Genomic DNA, 19,100 nt, shown 5'->3' on the forward strand with positions numbered 1-19,100 from the left:
CAGCTGCTGCCTTCATGGCCAGTGAGAGGGGAGAGAGTGAAGAGAGCTGATGCTCTCAGGCACTGGAGTGATATCGGGCTCAGGTGAGTTTTGGGCTGGGGGAGGATCCTTAATACTGAGAATGCAGTAATGTAAAAAAACCTTCTACCTTTACATCCACTATAACCATTGTATGACTTTTTTTTGCAGCAATTGTAATGAGAGGTCTACGGTCTTTGTTAGTAAGTCACACTGAACTATTACAAGTAGCTACACAAGTAGGCAGATTTTGTGTGCATTTTAGGGCAACTAGTGATATTTTAGGCTCTCCCATGTGAACGGACCCCATCAGGTCCACCTGTCTGTATTCCAGGTGTATCTGATCAGATGGTCCCTGCAGCCCTATAGACCAGCGGGTATAAACTTGTATCCATTTACACCCGAATACCTTTGGGTTCACTCAGGCCCGCTAAGAAAAAAAAAGAATGTAGGAGGACTGCATCCTTTTTCCGTCTGGGCGGGCCAGATGTAAATGGACAGCAGAATCCGTTAATCAGAACTGTAGGACTCTAGCTCCATTATACATAAGTTTGGCTGCTATTGGTTGCTAAAATTCATATTGTCTTTTGCATATACCTCTGTTGTTATGCTATTACAATAGGCCTCATGCACATGGATGCTTAGCTGTGTGCAAAGGTGAAAAACCGCTGGCGCTTTCTGGCGTCGGGAGCTGCACATGCTCCGTACAGTCACCAATACAAATGAAGGACTTCTTCATTGGCGTTTACCCACACATGCATGTACAGTGAGTGCTTATTCACAAAGGTGTCTAAAATGCTGCGTTTTGGATGCGCATAGCTTCGTATGCCTCCAAATACAGCATTATAGGAATCGCTGGGGCCATACACACAGCTGCATCTACAAACAAAAATGCGTACTGCGTTTAGCGGCATATCAAGAAATAAGACACAGCTGCGCCTAGGACCACACATATCTGCAGATTTTATTCATGTACACATACAAAGAGAAGCTGTCCCTGCTGTCTAAAACACTCATTGGGTTCAAATGATTAAGTGGGTGGGGCAAAATGCATCAGTGGGGTGTGGCCAGGAGGCGGCGGCTGGAAGCCGATATTTCCACAACTTTGTATGGAAGCTGGGTTCAGGTGTGTGGCGCTTTGTCCTGTAAAGATAATAGTTATATCTTCTTCATATGTGCCCCAGCATTAAAAACTGGAGCAAAGGTAATAAGAATGTACCTTTTGCTTACAGCACCCAATCAAATTCAAGTAGAAAAACGTAACTAGGTTGTGATTGGTTACTATGATGAACTCTTTTTTATACACTTTTATACACTTTTTTATAAATGTTTTACATATCTGCAAATATTATAAGAGGGTAGAAGTAAATTATTTCTAGCCCTTGCCCTCACATTATGCTATGTCTCTTCCTCGAGGGCACTCAACTGAATTCCCATGGAATAATTGGCACCATACAGAAGATTAAACTCTTTTTGGCGTTCAGTTAGATTGTTGGCACAGCACACCTTTTGGAATCAATCTTTAGTAGGTTTTGCTGGGTTTTATCCATAATTCAGCTTTACAAGGCTCCATTCTTGACTATGAAAGGGTTACAGAGTGCGCACTCTTAACGCATCCCAGATGTTTCTTGTCTGGCTCTCTCAGCCCCCACCCTTCGTCTCCTTCTTTCCTGTTTACTCAAAATTGTCTTTTTTCACACGTTTTTCACTTATTCTTTCCCCTCCACTATGTGCATGAGGTTATTCCGAGTTTCTTTCTGCTTTTTGTCTGTATTCCCCCCTGTGACAGTCTGTTTGCTCTGTTGACCAAAGAAGACTCACTTGACCCCGTGGAGCTGAAATTTCCACACCTTTTGGTCTGTGACCTTTGCCCACTTTTGTGATCATGGTGCTTGGTTACTCAACTTCACTAAATTTCGCCTGTGCCTCCTCTTCTAACCTTTTGTTCAATTTATCATGATTTGCAGGTTTTCCAGCAAACAGCCTTCCTTCAGAGATTTGAGCTGACCAGGCATGTTACAACCGGATTGTACAATCTACTTTAAATTTGCTAACAGTTATGAAGTGTAATGGCCTACCTGACTGATAATGTATGGAATGAATTGTGTCGGTAAGCCCTTGTTGGTAAATCTAAAGAACGTTAGGCAACCAAATTGTTTGGCCAGCTTTGGAAGCAAGCGCTCTGAAGCAGTACATATTTGGCATGAATTTTCGCTTCGATTCGGGCCCATTTGGAAAATAAGGGCATGGACTGTTGTAAGGCCTTTGAGTCTGTTGGCATGTTCACAATAAAAATGGACTGACTCAACAGACAGCTTCTTATATCTCAAGCACACAGGAGCTACATCTTCTCGTTTAAAGGATAAGTTCACCTTTTGGACAAAAACAATAAATGCACATTTTTTTTGCAGGTAAAAAAATGCATTTATTATTTTTGTCCAGAGGCGCCTGTAAAACATTGCCCCAACAATCAGATGGCTGATGCCATGCAGGTCTCCTACAGACCTGTCAGAATATCTGTATGCCGTACGGGATGTAAGAGCAAGCAGATATACTGACAGAAGCTTCAATGAACTACCATGGTGCTCCACAGTGTCGTGGTAGTTCATTGAAAACTACAAGCCCACTGCCACTGAGGCTGTTGGGACTTGTAGGCACTGATTCATAGAACTCTGATTGAGTGACGCGGCTGCACTGTTTTAAAATTTGATAGATAGTACAGGGAGATGTTTCCCCGTATTGTCTGTCAGAGTAACGGGGGGGTGGTGGGCACGGCTGCAGCTATGAGAACATGTTACATGCTCCACCCTAAAAACGGGTGGAACATGTAACATGTTCCAAAGATGAACTTATCCCTTAATGTATTGTAAAGCAAACATGTTCAACTCAAGTCAAACAGTGGGCCTAGTTGGTTGGAATTCATCTAAAAAGGGCCACTTGTGTCCATTAGGGGACTCACTTAAAGTGCTACTAAACGCACACTGTTTAATTTACAATATCCCTTCTCTATGTAAATGGAGAAAAAAAAAATCGAAGTAATCGATATACAGCTGTCACATCACCCAGCTATTTCTCAGGGAAACGGTGGCAGGAGAAGCTTCTAGTCCCCTGCTGTTGGGCACGTTTAAAATAAAAAATAAAAAAGCCTGTGGTATACAGAGTAAAAATATATAATATTAATAAACTGCTTTAAATAGTCATACAAATTTATAATTGAAATCAAATCTTTAATATTTTTGGTAATTGCATGGTGTGGGCAGATTTCTGGCAATCACAGGCTGTGTCACGCCCCTCCAGTCTTTGTCTTCGAATAACAGAGCGGTGAAGCTGCCATCAATAAAGATGGAATATCCTGCCCCAATTGTGTTTAGCTGGTTATTGCGCATGGAGGAGAAGGGAGGGAGTGGGCTGTCATTTACCATTGTGTATGCTCCCACATGTGTGACTCTATAGTCACATGAGCTGCTCAGATGTGATGGGGAGGAAATGCTCATATAAGAAATACGCAGTAAACTGATCATGTGCACTAGCTGCTAATACTCCTCTGTGAAATCCCCAACTACAGTTGGAACATGGACAGGAGGGGATGATCGAGAACAGCAGGATCAACCAGGTTGTTTGCAGAATACAGTAAACTAATCCCATAGTGAATGAGTGGACATGAACAACATGAAATACAGCATTTATTGATCGTTTTTAATGATACCTTAACTTTGGTACTTGTTTTAGTAACCGTGTCAATTTTTAGCATTTTAAACCAGAGAAAGGGGCCTGAAATCTCCCCTGAAATATTGAACTGGAATATTGCATAAGGAAGTGCAGGATTTATCAACTGGAGAACAGAAATATATATTCCTAAAGCCATAAGGGCTTCACTACTTGTGGACCAAAAAACACTCGTTTTAACTAGCTGATGTTAATGGTCGGCACACCCAGTATTTCACTTGACAAGACTACACACCAGCTATGGCCACTCTAAGGGGTCCTAGTCTTCCAGCTAGATTGTAATTTATTTTATGTCTTGGAGAATTTAAGAAGAAATCCTGGAACACACAAATCTCCGACTTCCAAAACTAAAGTCAGAGTCTGGAACTGTGACAGGGAGATCTTGCTGTTCGAGTATCCAAGGCACATAGGATGCCAGGGACTGACTCAGCCCACCAGGCTCCATCTCTAACTTGACTATCATTTTGGGTGGGCTGGCTGTTTTAACCCCCTCATGACCATTACATAGCCTAAATTGACCATTGCTTTACCACTGGCGAGTGACCCTCGTGGTAAGATTGTTTTAAGATGATTCAGCGTACCGGATTCTGTCCGAAAGTAAAAAGTCAGTTTTGGGTGTACTGAGCTTCTTATTGTTCCTCCACTCTTGTTTCTTTACTGTTCTCTTGGAATTCAGAGTTCTCCAGCTGAGAAAAACGCCAAGCTCTAAAGATCATGGGTGAGCGCCAAGAACCACAGCATGAGCAAGAGCCTTCATGGTACCCACCCACTCAGCCACAGCAGCTCTGAAATTCAGCCTGTTGCTTGTTGCAGCCTACTGAACAGATCTTCATATTTAAGTTTGATCAAACCAGATCAAAACGTGTTTCTCTGTGTAAATAAATTTCTGCCTTTTTATCTCGCTATGGTTTTGTCTTAGTTGAAACTGTGGTGGAGGCGCGCAGGTGTCACACTTTCCACCACTTGTCATATTGTAGCATGTGCCCTGTGTTGGTATGTGAGTGAACCATTGCCAAGGCATACTGCGACGTAAAGTTCTTTTAAGGCAGAATTATTTACATACTCTATTCTATAATCTCCTCTTACTTGTTCCCTTTTGGGCTGTTAAAGAAGTATGGGTTTGAAAAAAAAGGTGGATGCAGCATCAGTCTGATGCTGCATCTGCCTCCCACTGGCTCTAAGACCGAGAACTGAGTGATCAAATGCCATTGATTGCTCAGTTCTCAGTCTTCAGCAAACAGAGAGCAAGTGACTGTCAGTAATATGCTCTCTGCTCTGCCCATCCAGCACTCACTTGAGCGCTGGCCTGTGGAGGGGGAGGGAGCCACTAGCCCAGGCTCAAAGCGGCTCCCTGAGAGGCTGAGCCAGCTGTCGGTCCAGACATCTGGGTAGATCTCAACTCTAAAGTCGGGATCTTTCCAGAGTCTGGATCAGCTGAGTGATGTCCGCTAACAGTGGGTCGTAGACCGCTATCAACTGAAAAGAGGTCACAGGAGTGCAGAATCAACTGCACTCCTGTGATCCCCAGATGTGTAGCCAAAATAACTTTGGCTATACGTCTCCTCTTTAAATATACTATTAAAAGTAATTGGTTATACCTCTTGATCCTGACAGAAATCTAGTGAGCTTGAAATGGTCCAGATCAGTGGGTGAGCTGTGTTTTTACATTCCCCCCCCCCCCCCCCTCCCCTTGTCGCACAGGAAGCAGGACGAGGTCATACGCATGCCACAGCAAGCATTATCCCCCTTACTGCTGCCGAAAACATCCCATTTAAGTGATAGGGTGGTTGTGGTGAGGCCCCAGTGTGGTTGTGCAGGCATTACCTGGTTAAAACAGGCAGTGAAGAGGTGACATCTCCTCCTCACCTCCCGTCAAATGCCCCTGGAAGGCGATTTGCTATAGATCACTTTACAGAGAAGTGATAGTCTGCTGCAAGCATAAACTTAGCCTGATATAGTTTTCAATGATTTGTTCTGCGATATGGGGGTATTGTCTATCTTTTTGGCATTTAAAGTCAATTGTATCTAGTTTTGTAGGTCTAATAAGTTCATCCACATTCTGTCAATTTAAATTTGAGAATTCCTTAGTAGGATTTTGACACCAAAATTCCCAGCTCCACCCAACTACTGCGACCATTGCAGCCCCAAATGATGGTGTCATGCTCCTCTTAATGGGTTCTCTGTAATTTAGAATATAGAAACAATTGGGGGGTTTCTTGTTCAGAAACTACAGTTCAAAGAAATGTTATAATTCTGTTCATGTGGGGTACTCAGAGAAACAAACTGCCAGAAGTAGTGGAAACCTCAACACTTGATTCTTCAAGAGGTATCTAACGCCAGAAGAAGGATCAGCTACACCTGTGCCCTTCCACAATTGAAATAACCATTTTAGTGGGCCATTTTCTTTTGCAGTTGTGTGAAGCTTTATAAATATTTTGGGTTGCAATAACAGTTATTACTGTAGTAGCCTGTATAGTTGGAATTAGTGTATATCTGTGATTGGTAACCTGAATTCTTGTTGCCTTTTCAGATGTCTCACTGGCTGGATTGGAGACTATTGCGAGTTTAAAGATCCATGTGTTCCAACACCTTGTGTTAATGGAGGCGTCTGCCGGCACTCAATCCGAGGAGGAACTATCCAGTATGAATGTAACTGTCCCAAGGGTTTTAGAGGTAGGTGCTTCTTGTGAACTGGAATCGTGGAGGGGAGAGTGTTTTCATTTTACACTTTTAGATTGTTCCAATATATTATGCAGAGCTCAGATAGACAGAACCATTCACGTTAGTACCTGCCCTCTAAATTTGCAATCTAATATACCTAAAGTATTTATAACCATATCATGTGGGTTATGTCTTTGGCAGGAATCCTACTCTAAACCTCCGCAAAACAAGGGTATTACCCCGTGGCCACTGTGCTACCTAATTGGTCAGTGGCTCATCTTGGCTGTTTTTTTTTAGGTCAGGATTGTTCTCTCATCGATGCCTGTGCAACTAACCCATGTGAGAATGGTGCCCGCTGCACCAATTGGAATGGCCGCTACAACTGTACCTGCCCACCAGGATACCAGGGCCGCAGCTGCCGTCTGGATATTGACGAATGTCGAACAGCTGGGCTCTGCCAAAATGGAGGACAGTGTATTAACACCCCTGGATCTTTCCGCTGTCGCTGCCCAAGTAGTTTTACTGGTCAGTTCTGTGAGGCCAACTATGTGCCATGTGCACCTTCCCAGTGCCAGAACGGAGGCACCTGCCGCCCGACTGGAGATCTCGCCTATCAGTGTGTCTGCCTGCCAGGTAAGGAAATGTCACCCTTTTGTTTGTCCCTTCCTTTCAAAAACAAGAAGGGCTTTGTGACCTATTACTCTAATGATTTTTTGTTCATAGGCTTTGAAGGACCAAACTGTGAAATCAATGTGGATGACTGTCCTGACCATAAATGCATGAATAGTGCCACGTGTGTAGATGGAGTCAACACTTACAATTGTCAGTGTCCCCCTGAGTGGACAGGTAAGTCATGGCTGCCTATTTGCTTAACTTACTATATTTGTTTTAGGTTTCGTTCCAATTTATATCTAAACTAAACAAAAGCTGTTACAATCTTAATTATAACCTATTCATTTTTGTCTCTGAAGCTGGGTAGCAGGGCTGTTTTTAATTATGGATTGACTTGCTATGATTTTGGCTTTGTCTTGCTCTTTCACACTGTTGGCCATTCACTGTTGTTGGCCTAACTAACCAATCACAGGAGCTGGAGCAGTCAGCAACCACTGATGCTTGGACTGGAGTCATATCAGAGAAATTGGTTCTCTGAACACCTTGGTCTGCCTGGGTGAGCCAGTGGAAGGATGTGCTTAGACATTTTACGGGAGAGGAGAGATGCTCATGCATAGATGGCAAGCTGCAGAGCTACAGGCTTTAAATAATGGTGTCACCCTATTGAACATTCATAGACTGTAAGCTACAGACTCCAAATAGTGGTGTCACCGTATTGACCATTCATAGACTGCAAGCTACAGGCTCTAAATAAAATACTTACCAGAGTTCTGTATTGATGCTGGGCTGTGCTTGAGAGCAGCATTGCTGCTCTCTCTCCTCACTGCTGCGGTCAGTTAAGTCCTGTGAGGAGGGAGTGGGGGAGAGGGCCAAACTGCGCTGTGTGCATCTATGGACACACAGAATCCGGCTTGGGATAGAGCCTGCACCTCTGCCTCCATAGCAAGTCTTGCTATAGGGGCAGACAAAGCAAAGAAGAAGCCTAGAGCACCGGTGGTGGACCTGAGGAGAGGAGGTTCAGGCCGCTCTGTGCAATACAATTGCACAGAGCAGGTGAGTATAACATTTGTGCTCTAATTTTAAAAAAATTGCATTGAATAACACTTTGTGACTTTAAAAAAATCCATATATATTCTTGCCACAGGTCAGTTCTGTACAGAAGATGTAGATGAGTGCCAGCTCCAGCCCAACGCCTGTCACAATGGTGGTACCTGTTTTAACACTCAGGGTGGACACACATGTGTCTGTGTCAATGGCTGGACGGGAGAGAGCTGCAGTGAGAACATAGATGACTGTGCCACTGCTGTCTGCTTCAATGGTGCCACCTGCCATGACCGCGTAGCTTCATTTTATTGCGAGTGCCCTATGGGCAAGACTGGTGAGTGTGGGATAGTTGTGTCATTAATTTAAGAGTTTACCTTTTGCTGTAGGAACAAAATGTCAGATTTTTGTTTCTGTCCCCTTATTTCCTGTTTGAAAAAACCATTGTCACCTGGACAGGACGTGAGGGGAAATACCTATACAGGAGCTCAATAGCCATAAAAACGTGACCTGGAGTTTTAATTCTTCTCCACCGAAAACAAAATTGACTTGACTACACTTTAATCAATTTAACAAAATTTAAGTGGGAATTGAGATTTGAGGATGCCCTTTATCTCAGTCGCATCAGACTATCTTGGGGGGTAGATCTGTACATTTTGTAAGATTTCTTTTACAAAGAGCTTTATTGAGTATTAAGCAAAGATAAACAAACATTCGGAACAATTGTAAATTGTATTGTGTGGGGGTCAGCTAGTTCAAAGCAAGCATTGATAAAGTCATATGCCAGAAGGTTTACATAGGTGCCCCGTAAGAAAAGATAGGGGAGGGGGTTGAAAGGGTACGATTAACAAACCTTCGTGGGTCAATGATAATATAAACACTAAAGTGGGTTTTTTTTTTTTTTTTTTTTTTGCTACATCAGCAGTATAAAAAACAGGAAAGACTCGAGAGGAGGCCTCTCCAAAAAAAAAAATGGTACATATTCAAAACCTAGAGTTTACAAAGAAATCTAGATCGCATAGATAATACTGCAAGTGTAGCGCACAAAACAGCAAACACAGTCTATAAGATATGTTTAAGGACAGAGTAGACCGGGGGTTAAGCAAAGACAAACCGTAGAGAGACATGGACAACAACAAACATCAATCAAAAGATGATTATCTTTTAATCATCTGCAAACTTGAAAATACCTATGAAAAATCTTATAACTGAGAGAAGATAAAATAACATAACTATAGAATAAATAAAGTTGTTGCTTTTTGGGTTTAAGAGGTTTCCCCTTGCTTCCTGCCATGATGAAAGGGGGGAAGAGTTTGAGGGGACCTCTCTCCAATGGGGAACCAAATTGTAAAATCCTGATGGAGGTTCTAAACCTTGCTGCCCCTTCACCAAGAATTAAAAAGCGTTTTTTTCCTGGCACTGTCCACGAAGTATAATTTTGATGGTTTTAGTAAGAGTGCTTGTAAACCCAGAGGCTGCCAATTAACCTCTTGCAGCCAATGTAACACATATGTGTGGTGGCAAAGACGGTAGGCTTTAAAACCTACACACTGCATATGTGCGTCCATGGGCAGCAGAGGTTTTTGCACAGAGAACACACTCACTGTGGAGTCTGAGAACGGAGACCGAGCTGTCAAGGACAGCTCCTGGTCTGTTAGTGAAGTAGTGATCGGGAACCAGTCTTGCCAATCACAGTTAGCACGATCAGGCAGACCTCTGACCATTGCCCCAAAACCGAGCGTAATCACCAAGTTAAAGGGACACCAGGGCTCAGTGGGTAAAGGTTAACAAACACAATTTACAGTTTCCTTCAACCTTTGCTATAAAATAATTTTCTCATAAATTATCCATTCTCAATGATTTATGAGTGGCCTTGTGACTGCTTATCTGTCCTCCATTTTCTGAGCAGGGAGGGTGGGGAGCAAATGTATTCACGATATGCTTTGCAGGACGGCTGCGAGAATAAATGAGTTAGACTTCATGAAGAAGGCCTTGTCAATCCAGTTCCATTATCTACCCTGCTAGGTAGTGCTACTTGTGACATAAGCCTCTTGTAGGGTAGAGTACTCCGTAGATGCAGTTTAAAAAAAATAAATAAAGATCCAAAAAATGTGCATTGCTGCGATGACGCTGTGGAGACAAGATGAGCCTGCATATCGTTGACACTGCAAAGCAGGAAGAGTGCCTCACTGGCAGGATCAACTGGTTTTTTCAACAAAATGTACACTATAAAAATAAGCTCAGTTATGAAATGAAAAAAATGGAGTCGGTATGGTGGGGCGACATTTTCCAACACATAGCTGACTCCCTGACTATTCATTCCATAGAAGAATAATCAACACATTCTCCTTTGGCCCAGCTTGGCTGCTAACCTAGAAAAATAGATGGTGTAAAGTGACATACGCTTTAAAATATTCTATTTACATAAGTATTTCAATTTAAATTTTAATCCAGTATAACAACATTGCTGGATTATTATTTTTTTTACCTACTTGTCTTTTCTTTGCCAGGTCTCCTATGTCATTTGGAGGATGCATGTGTTAGTAATCCTTGCCACAAGGATGCCATGTGCGACACTAACCCAGTGAACGGACGAGCAATCTGCACGTGTCCTCCTGGGTTTACCGGGGGAGCTTGTGACCAAGATGTGGATGAATGCTCGATAGGTAAGTATTTGCATACAGCTCCTTCTCCCCACCTAACTGCAGAGGATATGGTGGACTTCTAGCACAGCGATTGATCATAGATGTGGGTTTACTTATTACAGACACTTATATAGTGCTGACCATTTACACAGCACTGTACATATATATTGTACATTCACATCAGTTGCTGCCCTCAAAGAGCTTACAATCTTAGGTCCCTAACTCACATTCACACATACACGTACTGGGGCCAATTTAGACAGGAGACAATTAACCTACCAGCATGTACTTGGAGTGTGGGAGGAGTACCCAGAGAAAACCCATGCCGGCACAAGGAAAACATTTGAACTATATGCAGGCTGTGCTGTGGTTAGATTATTAAGAGCATTTACACACTGATTTGGCTGTGCTAGGCTGTAAAGGGGAATACACCCCTTGCTGTAGCCAAGTCACTATAAAGTTGTTTGGCTTCATCCACAAATTACAAAACTATGAGTACGTTTAGAGAACCTGTCAGGAATGGAATATGCAGGCTACCATTGCTGACTTGTTTTTGAAGGGGAAAATTCTGGCTCTTTCGACCTTATTTTTGCTTCTTAGCTTTTCATTGACTATCCCAGAGCAAATGTGTGCGTATCCCTGTTGTACCACAGCAGTGGAGGTCCAGAACCTGACTATGTTGTCCACCAGTATCACAACACTGGCTGAGGATAATTACATATTCTTTGGTGAAGGGCAATAAAGCCTTCTTAAAACTTGAAAAAAAACACAAAAGCAGGGCTTCCTCAAGAGTACCAGCATCACATAAAAATATGACCCTTGCTAAATAGAGTACACTCAGAACATTGGCTGGGAACACAGTTGACTGTGAAACACTGTCTTTTCTTGAGAAAAAAGGTTTCTTCTGTCTTATGTCAATCACAACTCCTCAAACAAGGGTTTTATTCCCCATTTTAGACTAAAGGGTAATGCCATGCAAATCATTAATTTATGCCCCTTGGCCTTGCTAATCATCCATGCCCCTTAGCCAAATGCACATTCAGAACACCTGGTTTATAGCACAGATATTCAGCGGTGAGTTTTTTGGTTTCTTTTGGCACATTCACACCATAACCTATCTGGTTCTACTTTCTCATTGCTCCTAAATCCTTTGGTGAAACAGACCACATATACTATATGTAACTCAGAGGTGTCTTTGGCTCCGTGCCTGGGGTTGAGCTTATTTATATACACACACTGCAAAGGAATACATAGACCTAGAGGGCATGTCCATGCCAGCCTGGGCTCAGTTGAAGTGGGTTGAATCCCGCTCAACCCAGAAAACTTGGGGACATCTATTTATGAAAAGACATTTCAGTCGGACAGTTCCAAAATGAAGGAGAGTATTAAAGCAAAAACTGTTTTCTATATATTTATTATTGCTCTTCATTTTTTTTAACTGCAGTTGAGCTTTAAATATAGTGAAGTTAAGAAGTATGTTCGACTTTGTAGGTGCCAACCCATGTGAGCACTTTGGTCGTTGTGTGAACACTCAGGGTTCTTTCCAGTGTCAATGCGGTCGGGGCTACACTGGTCCTCGATGTGAAACTGATGTGAATGAGTGTTTGTCCACACCCTGCCAGAACGATGCTACCTGCCTGGACCGGATAGGGGAATTCACCTGTATTTGTATGGCTGGTAAGTTGCTCCATTCCTGATTAGACAAGTGTATGATGTCTACTGCCAGTATATTTTCCAGTATTGAAGTTTTTTGTTCTCATCTTCTCCTCCTCCAGGTTTTACTGGTACCTTCTGTGAGCTCAATATTAATGAATGTGACAGCAGTCCATGTGTTAATGGAGGCGTTTGTAAGGATATGGTGAATGGATTTACCTGCAGCTGTCCTGCTGGTAAGTATTTTTTCCATAAATTATGCTTAGTTACAGTTAACTACATTTTAATCATTCTACCCTGTGACAGAGTGTTCTGGGGATTACATTCTGCCATATTCTGCTACCATCTTTTGTATAGCTATTTAAATTGGCTTGCTTTCAGAGCAAATCAGATAGCCAGTTGATTGATTTAAAGTGTTGGTTGCTTTAAAGTGTACTTCTATTTATTTTTTCAGTTTTGTATAATGTGGTGAGGGGGTTAGAACCACTGTCGCGTTTTTATCACCTGTATCCAGCATGGGGAGATTCACCCTTTCTATTTTTCCTTGTGACCACTTTTACCTGGACAGAAAGTAATTTGAAATAAAAAATGTTACACACTGGAGTAATTACAGTTAGTTTAATGTCTCCAAGACAAGTGATATAGAGTTTCCTACTCTATAACAACAACAAAAGAAAATCTAACCGCAATTTCAATAAAGTGGAAGTCCAGGATCTGTCTAACTATGCTTCACTCTCCTTTCTAAATCCTATATTACTCTTTAAAAAGAAGATACTTGTACTTACCCACTCTCGGGGTGCTCTGGTCTGGTCACATGATCAGCTCCCAGTGCTGGCTTCAATGTAGAGTAGGGACAACCAACAACAAATGCCCCATAGTAAGCCTATGAAAGATATCACTACCCAGGCATTGCAGCTCTCTCCTTTTCCCTGAAGCCAGTCGCTGGGGAGATCACGTGACACCTATCGCTTATATGCTGTCACATTGGGAGCTATTGGTCCCCCATGTGATAGCAATAAAATCAAACGTTAAAAAAAAAAAAAACTTACATGAAAAGTTAAGGGAAACATTTTTTTTTCCTCCCTCCCTACCCCCACAGAAACAGGCATTCATACAAAAATACATGCGTTGGGGCTCTTCCTTCAGTCACAGTGTGGATGTTTCTTTTCTCCATCTAAGCTTCTGTTTAGTTGAATGGCATAACCTAATTAAATAATTTTATTAAGCTAAAAGAATTGGCTATCCTGCAGTATATGTTTTAGAGTGATTGGACCATTATGTAATCCATGTTCTTCACAAACTATATCTTTTGGTGAAGGTTTTTCCTTTAAGTATATTTAACCATGCATCTTCTTTAGGTTTCTCAGGCTCCATGTGCCAGATTGACATTGACGAGTGTGCCAGCACTCCCTGTAAGAACGGAGCTAAGTGTGTGGATAGACCCAACGGTTACGAGTGTCGTTGTGCGGAGGGTGAGTTCTTCGCTGCAGGTTATCTGACTGAGGGTAGCCTTACTCCTTGGGTCTGTCTCTGATGCTGTGTCCTGTTCTCTCTCACGCTCTCTGGATGTCTCTTTCTATGTTCAGGGAGGTAAGTCTTGTCTGTAGATTTCCATCTGCTCCATCTTGCCTGCAGCTCGCTTCCTCCCAGCCCTCCCTCTGGCCTAGCTGGTGCAGTCTGCTGTGCTTCATGCTCCTTCATCTTCTGCTTTTGCCAGGCCAGGATTCCTCAGTGGCTGTGCTCTGCTTTTAGCGCCATGCTTGGTTTTCAGCTCCTCCATGGCCCTCTACTATTGACTCATCCAAAAACATCTCCTGTTTTGGCTCTTCCATTTGGCATGTTTTTGCTTGTTTCAGCTTCCTTCTACCATATATCGGCCATCTTTTTTTCCCTTCTACTGTTCTTAATTGTTCTTGCATCTCTCTTGCAGGTTTTGAGGGTACGCTTTGTGAGCGTAACATAAATGAATGTTCCCCTGACCCGTGCCACCATGGGAAGTGCCGGGATGGTATTGCCAGCTTTACCTGTACGTGTGACCCTGGATATACTGGCTATCGCTGCGAGAACCAGATAAACGAGTGCCACAGTAACCCCTGTACGAATGGAGGAAAATGTATTGACCTGGTCAACAAATACTTGTGCTACTGTCAGCCAGGAACCTCAGGTAAGCCTAAAATGTTTTATAATTCTATATTCCTCACCTGATTAGATGTGTGAATTGCATTGCTTTATATAAAGGGGATCTCTGTAGAGAAGATTGTCTTTTCAGGACAGATAGTCCTAGTCTAAGTCTTGCTTCACCCTTCTGTTCAAATGGGAAAGGTAGTGCCAATCTGCAACCTTCTGTGGGCTGTTTTGGGCCAACCATTGGTCCTGTTTTCGTAAGGCCGGTATTGGCAGATGTCTGGCTGGTTGTCTTCTAACTTCATAGGCCTTGCACAAGTAAAGCTTGCTTTTTTTAATGTGACCCTGACCTGGCAATAAAATTAAAAAATCATTATCCATGAGGTGCCTTGTCTGGTCTTGAAGTTGATCCCTGTGTCCCTGTAGAGCCCCTTAGAAGGCTATACATAGGGCCACAGCTTTTTTTGAGTTGGGATTATGCCGTCATATTTTTTTTTGCTGATTTTAGGTATGAATTGCGAGTACAATTATGACGACTGTGCCAGCAACCCATGTGACTATGGAGAATGTAAAGACGGAATCAACAAATATGAGTGCGTGTGCAAACCAGGATTCACAGGTATTCAATATTAACATTTTACATTGCGGTTGTAAGGTGCAGTCCTGATACAGTCTCTGAAAAGCACATAACACCATGGTGGTGCTGGAGGGTGGTATCGCCATCATATAGACTGCCCGTGCGAGGGGGGGAGGGAATGCAGGGGCACATTTCATTTCATATCTAAGCCAAAAATATTTTGCAGCTCATTAATCCTTGATTTGGCAGCTGAATTAGTTTTCTTTGTAAAGCTACATTTGCTTTATTTTCGCCTGGTGATTCCTGCCTCTGAGTGGCTACATCACTCCTGCACTGTATTATGGAGGGGGCCATGGTTGTCATTCTAGGCTGCTCTGCAGATATGGACTACCAACATGTCTGTCTCTTCATCTTAAGTACATAGGGAGCAGGGCAATTGAAAGTTTACAGAAGATGGCTAGTAAAGAAGATGTTCTTCGGGATAGTTCACAGGAAGTGACAAGGACACGGCATTCAATAGATTTAATATCAGGAAATATTCTTAGCTTTAAAAATACTAATGTAGCCACCACATCTAAGGACTGTAAGCTGCAATGTTACATTTTTGTTCTTGGGATTAGTCATCCTGTAAACGGGAGTTGATACAAGCGGGGGTGAGCAATAAAGTTAATACAAATAAAAACATGTTGCCAATGGAAAGTGTGTACCTATGTATAGTAATAACCTACATTGAAAAAAAACAAATATATTAAGACATATCCCTGTGTGTGTGCAAACTTACAATGGATAGGGAATGGCAATTTTCAGTTTGTAATACACTTAAAGATCAATGTCTATGTCCTCCCAACAGAAAAGGAAATTATCATTTATTAATAAGAAGGCTTTACTTACAATAAATGATTCTATGTGTATCTTGACAAATGTAGATCCTCTGGGAAAGAGGACCTATCATCCTATTAGTACTTGCTGAACTTAGGGGAAGCTAGAAGGGCACTTTGAAGTTGGGTGAGATATTTTAGGAATGCTCAGAGTGGTGTAATTTGATTTTTACAGCTCTTAGTACACAATAAGGGCCTTGTAGAGGTGGGGACCGGACAGCACTGTCCAGCTGGAAACAGATGGTGACATGCATTAACTACCACACTCATTTTCCAGGCTGTTTTTCTCAATTATGAACTGAAATGCAGATGGTTTTGTCTGCTGCGACAACAGCAAGTACTGTGAACTTGAAACTTTTTTTTTTTTTTTTTTAACTTCATTATATTTTATTAGAACTTTAAATGTGAAACCGAGTTTAACTCTTCAGGATGCCTTTTTATTTAAAGGGACTGCATAGGGATTTTTGAATGTGTTTTTGATATATGCTTTAGTCCTCATGCACACTGGACGTTTTTACAGGGGCTGTTTTTGGCTTTTGATGTTTTTTTTCTACTGCCAGTAAAATCCCCATCATGTTATCCTATGCACACCAACGTTTTTTTGGCTGGGAAAAAAAACCGGAATAGTGAGTTTCTAGAGGAGTTTTGTTGGGCTGTAAAAACGCTCTCTTAACACTGAAAAACGCGGTGAAACGCCACAAACCGGCGTTTTTGGACTTTTTTTTTTTTTGTAAAGAACACAAACATGGAAAAACGCCACAAAACTATAATGCAAAAGCATTAAAAAAAAGCTGAAACACTCATGTTTTTAATGTGACTTTACACCGCTAACCTTACCAGCGTTCTCAAAATGCCCCGTGTGCATGGAGCCTTTAAATAGTTTTTGGCTCTATTATCCTAGGACACTTACAAACACCAGGCTTAAATTGAATCACATAAAATGTTACATACATTTCAGGCAATCTATATGGAAACATGCTCACCAGAATTCCTAAACAATAAATTCATATTGATGCATTATGTTCATTTATTACATCTTTCCAGAAGCCTTGATATTGCAAATGTACCTTGAGCTAGCCATAGATAAATTGAAATTCAGCTCAGCAGGAAGCTGCCAAATTTCAATCCATCTGTGGCTATTCCAGCTCCAGTGAAGTTGATCCAATGATTGACTTCTTTTGGAACAGGAATGTTGGAAAATTTGTTTCGATCAGCACCGCAGCCAATCAGTGTATTCTGACAGCAAAGGAGTACAGTAGCACAGCGGGAAGGATTCCTTCATCTCCACCACAATTCGGGGGATATATATATATTTATTTTCCTATCCATTTATGACCAGTCTTACATTTCTCAAGATCTTTTAATCCAGCTTTGGGATTGACAAAGCATTTTGTTCATTTCAGCTTTGGCAGTCATTATATGGATGGCTGCATTTGGTCACAAAATGAATAAATGTGGGACAATTTTGCTAGTTATATGGCAGCTTTAAATTGCCTTTCAGAATCAATTGAGATATATTTCTTTATAATTTTTAAAAATCTTTTGCGGTCCTTTTTTACTGGGCATATCAAAAAACGAATCCTGATAAATTGGAACGATTACTTTGGCATATTCTGGTGCATGGCGATCAGCTGACCTCATAAAGTACGTTCTATCTACAACCAAGTTAATGCTGACCACGCATGGGCAAATTTCTGTCTACTAAATAGCCAAACTTCCATGAACTGTCAATCAACGTTTACTTGTATGGTGAAAGGCATGATGATGGGATGATCAATGTGAGATACCACCTTCACAGTGGACTCTGTGTTACAGTGTGTGAAAATCGACCAATCTACAGGCAGCCTATGAACCAGCCATCTTTAGATTTCAGTCTATAAATCCCAGCATTGCACCTATGAAATTCCAGGTCTTTGGGTTGCAGGGGAGTAGATGTACACTTATAGCCACCAGCTGTACTGGTGTGATGTGTACACAGCTGATGCTGGTTGACCCCTCTGCTGGTTATTTCAGTGTCAGGGACAGATTGCTAGTTCATGCTCTGGGCGCTTTTCCTGGACTAAACTATGTTTTCTTAAATCTATTTCTGTGCTAATGGAGGAAGATCTATTTTTTTCTTCTTACAACAACATATCTCTCTCCGTTTTGAGAACCATAAATGGTCAGCTAGTGGTAGATGGAATATCTCTTTTAATAAAGAACAGATGGTGTTTGGGGGGAAAAACAACATGGTAAGAAATATAAAGTGGAAAAGGGGTCTAAGGTCACAAATGGGTAATGGGTAGATTTCTGGACTCTGAGGAACTAAAAGTTCCAGCGTGACCACAGGATCGTTGGCTGACCTCATGCTGAAAGGTTACTTTTTTTTTCTTACAACAATACAATACCTGCTGGCTGCCTTTTTGATCTAGGCTTTGACATATAAAATGTATTTCTTTCCTTTTCTCTATCTTTTGTCTCTTTTTCTCCTTTTTTTTTTTTTTTTTTTTTTTTTTTTTTCTTTTTTGCTGTGTCTATCTATAGTGCCTTTGAAAAAGTATTCATACCCCGTGAAAGTTTCCACATTTTGTCATGTTACAACCAAAAACAAATGTATTTTATTGGGATTTTATGTGATAGACCAACACAAAGTGGCAAATTGTGAAGTGGAAGGAAAATGATAAATGGTTTTCAAAATTGTTTTCCAATAAATCTGTGAAAAGTGTGGCGGTATTTGTATTCAGCCCCCCCTGAGTCAGTACTTTTGTAGAACCACCTTTCACTGCAATTACTGCTGCAAGTCTTTTTGGGGATGTCTCTACCAGCTTTGCACATCTAGAGAGGGACATTTCTGACCATTCTTCTTTGCAAAATAGCTCAAGCTCTGTCAGACTGGATGGGGAGCGTCTGTGAACAGCAATTTTCACGTCTTGCCACAGATTCTCAATTGGATTTAGGTCTGAACTTTGACTGGGCCATTCTAACACATGAATATGCTTTGATCTAAACCATTCCATTGTAGCTCTGGCTGGATGTTTTGGGTCGTTGTCCTGCTGGAAGGAGAACCTCTGCCCCAGTCTCAAGTCTTTTGCAGACTCTAACAGGTTTTCTTCTAAGATTGCCCTGTATTTAGCTCCATCCATCTTCCCATCAACTCTGACCAGCTTCCCTGTCCTTGCTGAAGAT

The 19,100-nt window shown here is 41.8% G+C and overlaps 1 protein-coding gene across 1 annotated transcript in view; it reads left to right on the forward strand.

Annotated features, from left to right (window-relative positions):
- NOTCH3 (notch receptor 3) overlaps positions 1–19,100 on the forward strand; it is a 125,875-nt gene that overhangs the window by 74,390 nt on the left and 32,385 nt on the right. The window contains exons 3-12 of the mRNA XM_089661278.1: positions 6,275–6,417; positions 6,703–7,038; positions 7,129–7,251; positions 8,162–8,395; positions 10,569–10,724; positions 12,195–12,380; positions 12,479–12,592; positions 13,715–13,828; positions 14,287–14,520; positions 14,989–15,099. Coding sequence (XP_089517404.1) covers positions 6,275–6,417; positions 6,703–7,038; positions 7,129–7,251; positions 8,162–8,395; positions 10,569–10,724; positions 12,195–12,380; positions 12,479–12,592; positions 13,715–13,828; positions 14,287–14,520; positions 14,989–15,099 — 1,751 coding nt within the window. The remainder of the gene's footprint in view (positions 1–6,274; positions 6,418–6,702; positions 7,039–7,128; positions 7,252–8,161; positions 8,396–10,568; positions 10,725–12,194; positions 12,381–12,478; positions 12,593–13,714; positions 13,829–14,286; positions 14,521–14,988; positions 15,100–19,100) is intronic.

This window comes from Staurois parvus, unplaced genomic scaffold (genome assembly GCF_062004578.1).
Source record: "Staurois parvus isolate SC_StPar_1 unplaced genomic scaffold, SC_StPar_1.0 ptg001328l, whole genome shotgun sequence".
Classification (NCBI taxonomy): Eukaryota; Metazoa; Chordata; class Amphibia; order Anura; family Ranidae; genus Staurois; species Staurois parvus.